General features: G+C 59.4%; 1 protein-coding gene across 2 annotated transcripts; it reads left to right on the plus strand.

The window, feature by feature from the left end:
- The first annotated feature begins 281 nt into the window (after positions 1-281).
- Positions 282-5,236, plus strand: TESC (tescalcin). Of its 2 annotated transcripts, XM_082774453.1 has the most exons (8): positions 282-385; positions 3,025-3,094; positions 3,523-3,603; positions 3,885-4,024; positions 4,111-4,172; positions 4,245-4,352; positions 4,823-4,870; positions 4,940-5,236. In XM_082774453.1, exons 1-8 carry the CDS (start codon positions 328-330, stop codon positions 5,015-5,017), a joined length of 645 nt encoding a protein of 214 aa, XP_082630579.1. In that variant the 5' UTR covers positions 282-327; the 3' UTR covers positions 5,018-5,236. The 2 variants fall into 2 exon arrangements, with proteins under 2 accessions (XP_082630579.1, XP_082630580.1); XM_082774454.1 differs by lacking the exon at positions 3,523-3,603.
- Positions 5,237-8,381: the final 3,145 nt, after the last annotated feature.

An 8,381-nucleotide genomic window follows, 5' to 3' on the forward strand; every position in this document is an offset into this window, starting at 1 on the left:
CCTCCCCCTCCCACATTTTTCTCCCTCCGTCTCCCCACCTTCCACAGGTCACAGGCGCACGGCACGGCCGGGGGACCCCCTTTTACCCCCCCTGCCTTCAACCACCCCCGATCCCCCGGCCTCTCCTCTCCCCGGCAGGGGGCTGTTAACTCTGAAACCTACCGACGGCGAGGCGGCGGGGAGCTCAGGGACCCGGGGGAGCCCCGCAGCAGCCGCCACCGCCGCCGCCTCCTTTCCCCGTGCGCCCGCCCTTAGCGGCGGCGGAGCCCGGTGCTGCGGCCCCCGGCGCGCCGCCTCCCGGCCCGGCTCGGCCCGGCACGGCCCGGGATGGGCTCCGCGCACTCGGTGCCCGCCGAGATGCGGGCGCTGGCCGACAGGACCGGCTGTGAGTGCCACCGAGGGGGGGGGGGGACACGGCACCTGGGGGGGACATGGGATGGAGAGGGGGTAGGGGACGTTGGGGGGCGCATGGCACCGAGGGGCGCGTGGCACCCGGGGGGGGGATGTGGGATGTGGAGGGGGATGCGGCACCTCTGGGGGGGGTGGCAGGGCACCGGAGGGGGTGTGTGATATGGGGGGGCTGTGTGGGGATGGGGACATGGTACCTGGCTGGGGGGGGGGATGCGGGTCACCTGGGGGGAATGTGGCACATGGGGGGGGGACATGGCACTGGAGGGGGCTGTGTGGCACCTCGGGGGATGTCATCGCCCCAGGGTGCTCAGAGCAGGCTGGGCTGGGGGCGAGGGGGCTCTGCTGGGCTTGGGTGCAGGGGTCCGGCACATCGCCCTTCCTGCTCCTTCCTCCCCCTCCTCCTCTTCCTCCTTCCTGGCCAAGGGCCGGGCACCGCAGCACCCACCGGGGACCCCAGGGTGAGCCCAGCCCTGCCTGCATGGGGAACATGAGGGGGCTGTGGGGTGGGTTTTGGGGAACGTCCCGGCCTGGGGATGCTGCCAGGCTGCCCAAGGGTGGCACCCACATCACGGGTCAGTCCTAGAGCAGGGGCGTACAGAAAGCAGCTCCCAAAAAAGTCCCGTTAAAACAAGAGGGATGGGGGGATTGCATCAACTGGTCCGACTGCTGGGGAGGGCTCAGGGACAGGGCAGTACACCCTGTGCCTTGAGGTCCAGAGGCCAGAGGTGTCCCCATGGTGCTGGGAGCCCTTTTTTGGGGACTATGCCTGCTCCTGGACATGGTGAGAGGCCATGGGGGCAGTGCAGAACCTCTCCGGAGCATCCCCTCCCCGGAGCATCCCCTTTAGCTCAAGCAGCACAAACAGCCGCAGGCTGGGAAGCAGCAAACCTTCCTTTTAATATATATCTATATGTTTCCCCCCACCTGCTTGGACACAGGCCCGCTGTGTCAGAGAGCTGAGGATGCTTCGCAGCGGTGCCAGCAGCCGCTGCTGCCCTTGAGGCCATCCTCCTGCCAGGCAGCCTCTGCCCTTTGGGCAGGTGCAGCGCTTTCACCCTTCCCAGGAGCCTGGCTTTGGGGAAAAAGAGAGGAAAATCCCTCCCTTTGCCTTGGAGCAGGGGGAGACACAGGGATGGACCCACAAGCATCTGTCTGGTGGTCCCAGTTTTTGTCCCAGGGGTGTTTTCTGGGACATGAAAGCTTTGGGGCTGCACCCACGGCCCCGATGCCAGTGGCTCCGTGGCCCGGCTGCTCCCACGGCGCCGGCGATGCTGGCACGGGGCGCTGGGAAAGGTCGCGGCACCACGGCCAAAATTGGAAAGTGGAGGCCAGAGAAAGTTTCCATGTGCGTGGACAGCAGCAAGGCACGAGAGGGATTTAGGGAAAAAAAAAATTAATAATAAAAAAAAAATAACCTCATATGGGTGAATGGGGCTGCCCGTGCGTCACCGCAAAGCCAGGGTTGAGATTGGGGACTGGAGGGGGGGGAGAAGGATTTAGGGGAAAAAAAATAACTCATAAGGGTGAATGGGGCTGCCCACGCATCAACGGGGAGCCAGGGATGGGGTCAGGGGCTGGAGAGGGGGCTCAGAGCCCCCCGGCCCCATCCCATGGAGGGGAAAGGGCGAGCTGCCAGCGCGGGCAGGCAGGGAGCCACCGCGAGGCGCAGGTGGGTTTCCAGAGCATTAATAGGGCTCTGGAAACGCTCGGCAGGATCAATACGGTTTCTATTTCAAGGCTGCGAAACAACAGCAAAAAAAAAAAAGCAGCGAGGGACGGTATTTAAACATAATAAAAGAGAGAGAGGGAGAGAGAGAGAGCCAGCCAGCGTGGGCTTGGTATTGACCTGTTGTCTCCCAGCTGCCGGAGTTAACCACTCGCAGCCCCCCAGCTGTATGTCAGGATGCTTTTCTCTGTAGTTTAGGATGCTTTTTTCTCTTTCTCCACACAGCCAGGGGAGGCCGACGGCGGTGCCGGCTCCGCAAACAGCCCCGGGCTGTTGGCTCCTGGGCTCCTGGGAATTGTCACTGTCAATATTTGCAGCAGAGCGCCAGCCTGGTGCCGCCTCGGGGGGTTGCGGGGCTGGGCTCCAGCCCGTGGGGAGCAGCTGGGAGAACAAAATAAAATAAAATAAAACCCCGCGGTGGAGCGAGGCGGCTGTGGGACAGCCCTCGGGGATCGGTGGTTTGAAGCTTGCCTTTGGTTTTTGGGTGCCAGTGCAGCTCCCCCCACCCAGCCTTTCTTCCTCCCTGATGGTACACGGGTGGCTGCTGTCAGTTTGGGGGGTTTTCTTCTTTTTATGTTGTTTTCTGTGTCCCATCAGCTTCCCAGCATGCGGCAAAGAAACAGCACTGACTCCAGGCTGCAAATGCTTGGGGACAGTTTGCTGGGACAGGAGCAGGAGCAGGAACAGGGGCAGGAGCAGGAGGCTCTTTGGCTCTTGCTGGGGCTGGGGGGGCTTTGGCGTCGTCCCCAGGCTTTGCAGCAAGTTTTGGTGCCCAGCGGTCTCCTGGTGGCAGTGGGGCTGTGCCCCCTGGCAGGACACGAGCTGGGTGTCCCCAGGTGTCCCGTGGGGAGCTCAGCCCCCTTCTCCTCTGCTTTTTCCATCGGCAGTCACCTCGGAGCAGATCGAGCACCTGCACCGGCGATTCAGGCAGCTGAGCCGGGACCAGCTGACGATCCGGTACGGCGTCCCCCTCCCTGCTGCAGGGAGATCCCCCCACACTTTTAGGCTGCCCTGGGGGGATGCCCGGCCGTGCCATCCTTCCCAGCCACCCCAGGAAGGCTGCAGCATTGCAAACAAGAAGAAAGAGGTGGTGAAGCAGTGGTCTGGGAGCAAGATCGCCCCTGCCAAACTTCCCCTTTACCCCAGCCCTAAAAATCAGTTTGGGGAGGGCGGAGGTGAGGTTGCTCAATAGCAGCCCCAGTGGGTTTGGCAACTGTATTCTCCCCAGTTTCAAATTGCTTTCATGCTGAACTGGGGCAAATTCATGCAAAATCATTCTTGTTGTGATTGCTTTGGAAGGACGGGGCCAGGACTTCTGTCCCAGCCCGTCAGGGGCTGCTGCAGCGCTCCCCCCTCCTCTGCTGTCTCTGCCTTGTTCTTTGCAGCAAGGAGAACTTCGACAGCATCCCCGACCTGGAGTTCAACCCCATCAGGGCCAAAATCGTCCATGCCTTTTTTGACAAGCGGTAAGAGCACCCCCGGCCCCACGGGGAGGGCTGGGGCCAGCTCCTGCATGAGGGATGCTGAGGGCAGGGTTTAAAGCTCCCGTCCCCGAGGGCTGAGATGGAGCCAGGCTGGAAATTATGGAAATTGAAGCTGAGTCTTGGGGAAAAAGCTGGTGCCAGCTCTGAGCAACACGATACCATGGCTGAGTAGCACCGGGGCCACTGGGACCCGAAAGCTTTGGGGCGGGATGGGGCGAGGGGCTCGCGGCTTCGCCCGTCCCCAGTGGCTCCGCTCTCGGCAGGAACCTGCGGCAGGAGTCGTCGGGGCTGGCGGATGAGATAAACTTCGAGGACTTCCTGACCATCATGTCCTACTTCAGACCCATCGAGATGAACATGGACGAGGAGCAGCTGGATCGCTTCCGGAAGGAGAAACTCAAATGTGAGGCTCGGCCGTGAGCGCGGGGCGGCCGCGGGGCTGTGGGACAGCAGGATCTGACCCTGCCACCCCCCTCCTGTCCCTGCCAGTCCTCTTCCACATGTACGACTCGGACCACGACGGGAAGATCACGCTGCAGGAGTACCGAAATGTAACGTGGAAAGGGGGGGACATGGCTGGGACCCCAGCGGTGCCGGCCCCTTCCTCACCCGCTGCCCCGCAGGTGGTGGAGGAGCTGCTGTCCGGGAACCCCCACCTGGAGAAGGAGTCGGCGCGCTCCATCGCCGACGGGGCCATGATGGAGGCAGCCAGCATCTGCGTGGGACAAATGGTGGGAGAGGGATCCTTGCTGTACTGCAAGGGTGTCAAAAAAATGGGGCTGGAAGGGGCCATCCTGCCCTGAGCATCGTCCCCTCTCTCGAAAGGGCTTTGGCTTGAAGTTTTATTGCAGCCAGCAGCTTTTCAGCTTTGTTTTTTTTTTTTTTTTGTTTTTGTTTTGTTTTTTGTTTTTGTTTTTTTGTTTGTTTGTTTAATTGTGTTTGTTTTGTTTTGTTTTTTTTCCCCATGTGAGAGCACCCCAGGGTGAGGCACCCCAAAGAGCACCATGCTCACAGCTTCAGTGCTTACAAAAGAGGCAGCTCCCTGCAACCCCAGGGATGCTGCGCTGGCTGGGAGCTACTCTTGGGCTGGTCATGGGGCTGTGCACCCATGGGGCCATGTCCCGTGGCCCCAAGGGACCAACCCGCAGGGGATCTGGTGCCATGGGCGCATCCGTAACGCGTTCTCTCTTGCTGCACACAGGGCCCGGACCAGGTGTACGAGGGCATCACCTTCGAAGACTTCCTGAAGGTTGGTGGCCGGGCTCAGCTCCCCACCAGGAGCCCGAGCCCGGCCCTGCTCACCCCCGGCCCCTTGCAGATGTGGCAGGGGATCGATATCGAGACCAAGATGCACGTCCGCTTCCTCAACATGGAGACCATCGCGCACTGCTACTGACCCTGAGGGGCAGGAGGAGGAGGAGGAGGAGGAAGAGGAAGAGGAGGCTGAAGCAGGAGGGCGAGGAGGACAAGGAAGAGGAGGAGGAGGAGGACGAAGCCTCCACAGCAGCACCGAGCACGGTGCAGCCGCCTGCGTGCCTGTCCCGAGCGGGGCCGCGTTCTGCTCTCTAGAAACATAAGAGGCTTTTATCTGTAATAAAAGATATTTCTCTTTTTACTCTTTGCTGAGAAATATGCTGCCAGCGCCGGGTGCCTGACGGACTTCTCCCTGCGCAGGAAGCCTCCCCAAAACCCTGCTCTCCCCTTAAACCTGTGTGACTTTTTCCACCAGGAATTACCCCAGCTCCGGTCCCCCCTGCAGGGCAGGGATGCGGGGACGCAGGCACACGAGGATGCAGGAGGAGGGTTCCCAGCAGCCTGGTGCTGCCGCCCCCACATGTTCCCGTTCCTACAAGCCACCGGAGATAACGGGTTGTTTACTGGTATTAATAACCGGGTGGCTCCAGGCGGATTGCCGGCTCTAAGGCAGCCCGAGATGGGAAGGCGGCGGGGAGGGGGGGAGGGAGAGGAAAGGGCAGTGGTTATTTTTAGAAAAGCTGGAAAGATTTGGTTTTGGTTGTTGTTTTATTATTATTATTATTTTCAAAAATAGCTTCCCCAGTGACATGGAAATAGCCCCTGCCCCGGCAAGCAGCCAGCAGCCCAGGAGCGAACACTGCAGGCTCGGCCACGCACCCGGAGCCAGCACCAGCCCCGGCCGGCATCCGTCTGTCCAGCTGGGTGGTCTGTCCCCACTGGAGGCTGTTTCTGCAGCTTTGCCCCTCTGGAAGGAAACCACGTTGGAGCACGGGCAGCCCCTGGAGCTGGGGGATCCCCCCCTTGCAGCACGTGGGGCTCGCCCTGGGTGCAAGGGCTGGGGAGCATTGGGCTGGCAGTGATGGAGCTCCCAGTGATTCCAGCACAGCGTTTGGGGTCTCCCAGTGCTCCCCGGTGGCAGCCAAATCCTTGGCTGTGCTTGTAGGGCTGCAGGACTCAAGCCCCATCCTCCTCCAGACCCCTCCTGGGCTCACCCCTGGCTGCATCAGCACCAGTCCCTGCAGAGCCTCAGTGCGTGACCTCCCAGCTGCAGGAGCTGGGACTGAACCCCTCCGCCTCCTCCTCCTCTTCCTCCCTGCACTGGACCCTCACTGCTCCCTTCCCTCCCCAGGAACTCAAGAGCCCACTGTCCAGCCCCAATCCCCCAGGTCTGAGGAGCAACCACAGGCTCTTTTCCCCCTCCTCTTACAGGAATTCCCACAGAAATGCTGTGAACAGCCCTGCTGTCCCCACCCAGCTGCAGATCCATGCCCCGTCCTTTTCCTCCGGGACCCACGCAGCGGGCGCAGCACCACTGCAAAGTGTGACCAAAAAAACCCCAACAAACCTGCAGTCCCAGGAGCAAACTCCCTAGCAGTTTTCTTGGAGCATCAGCATTTCTTGCAGCCAGCAAAGGCTGCAAGCAGCATGCAAAAAGAAGGGGGCAGGACCGCAGGGTTATTTATAGCCCTTGAGCTAATTATCTGCACCCGGCTGCTTTGTTAGGGCACAAAAGGGCAGCGTGGGGCAGCCCAGGGCACCTCGTCTGCAGCTTTGCTTCTCTCCTGTTTGTCTCCTCTATGGGAAACGGGATGAGGAGTGTGCAGGAGGAAAGTTACAGGGAGCAGATGAAAGGGACAGCAGGACTCGGGCTGACAAGCCTGAGCCTTGCCGCCAGCAGGGGACCAGGATAGAGGGCCAATGTCACCACTCCTGGTCCGGGACAGGCATTTTCTCTGTTAGTTTCTACCACTTGAGCCACTGCCTCATCTCCCCTTCAGCAGCAGGGAAGGCTCCGAGGTACCAGGGGCTGGGAGGACGCCAGCACTGGCTCAGATGCACTGAGCCATTAGAAATATGCAATGAGAAATCAGCAGCTGAAGGTTTTAGGGGACACTGAAGAGGGAAATCAGCAGCCAAATGTCATTGAAAGGAAAAAGGGCTGCAGAGAGGGGAAAAAAGTGTTGTGTTTTTTTTTTTTTCTTCTTCTTCACCATCACAGCACATCAATACTATGTGCTTCTCCACCAGGACAGGGAAGGACAGCGTGCCACATCCCAGCCAAGGACACAAAACACTTCCATGGGGTCTTTGGTGGTGCCCTAGACCCATAGTATGTGGAAGGGGAGCTGTTTTGTCAGCACAGCACTAGAGCTGTGGGTCTCCTACCTCTGTCCTTTGCTGCAAGGCTGCTCTGCTCCGCACCTCTCATCTCTTTTTTTCTTGAAGCAGAGCTCTGGCTCCTAGAAGCAGCTGGCGGCTGCGATACAGCCACAGCCACCCCCTTTGATCATGCATTCCCTTTGGATAAAAGAGGGAAGAAACTCGTGCTCCAACACTTCTCATGTCCAGGAAAGAAGTACCACACGTTCTCCTTGAATGCCTCCTTCAGCCGTCCCCAGCTGCCCAGGCCACCAGCCTGGTGCCTCGCTCCATCCCCTGCTGCAACGTCAGCCTTCAGCCCCTGGTGAGCCAACAGCACTGGTCCAAGTGCCCTGACTGCAGCTCCTGAACCTTGCCTCAAATCCACCCACCTGAGATGTCCCCACATTGAGGGAGAACCTGTGCCTAGGGGACACAGCAGGGCTTTTCTGATCATATACCGGTAGCACCAAGTCCCAGGGAGGCCCCGGCTGGGAAAGCCAAATTCATCAGCTCTCTCTGCTAAAGACTGGATGGCGACGCTGTTCTCAAAGTTATTAAGGAACAGACTTCATTTGCATCTTCTCCAGGGTTAGCTGACATTTAAACAGTTGCAGAGGCATTTGCTGCACTCCAGCACACACTTCAGCACAGTATTAATGACTACCCACTGAAGTAGGACATCATCCCTTTTCAGAATCAAAAATTAAACTCCCATCACGGATACTCTCCAACAGCCTAAGTGCCCTCATTTGCATTACGAATGCCAGTTAAATATATACACAATCCTCTGCTGTGGTACAACTTTCCTAAACAAATTCCAGTGACGTGAGAAATGGACCACCCTCTGACCCACCCAGAGGGACTGCATCCAGAGCGGGCAGGACAGGGCCTCTTTCCCTACTAGATGTTACCCCAAGTCTTCCAGTACCCCAACGGGGTTGACGTTTGGTCTCAAATTGATGACTAGGAGGTCTTCTCCATGTAAGCCAGCACATGCCTCCATCAATCCAGGTGCATCCATTTTCTAGCAGCTGCCAGGGAGCAGCACAGGGAGACAGACACATCCTCGCCCCTGGCAGTGCAGAAGGAGAGGGAAGTCAGGAGGTAGATGCCCGGAAAAGGTCTCAACCCACGCTGGCCCA

Source organism: Aythya marila (assembly GCF_965140915.1).
Source record: "Aythya marila genome assembly, chromosome: 17".
In the NCBI taxonomy this organism is placed as follows: Eukaryota; Metazoa; Chordata; class Aves; order Anseriformes; family Anatidae; genus Aythya; species Aythya marila.

Coding starts and splice junctions, on each gene's coding strand:
- TESC (XM_082774453.1), top strand. CDS start 328: ATGGGCTCCGCGCACTCGGTGCCCGCCGAGATGCGGGCGCTGGCCGAC. Junction 3,604..3,884: donor CATGCCTTTTTTGACAAGCG/GTAAGAGCACCC, acceptor CGCTCTCGGCAG/GAACCTGCGGCAGGAGTCGT. Junction 4,025..4,110: donor CCGGAAGGAGAAACTCAAAT/GTGAGGCTCGGC, acceptor TGTCCCTGCCAG/TCCTCTTCCACATGTACGAC.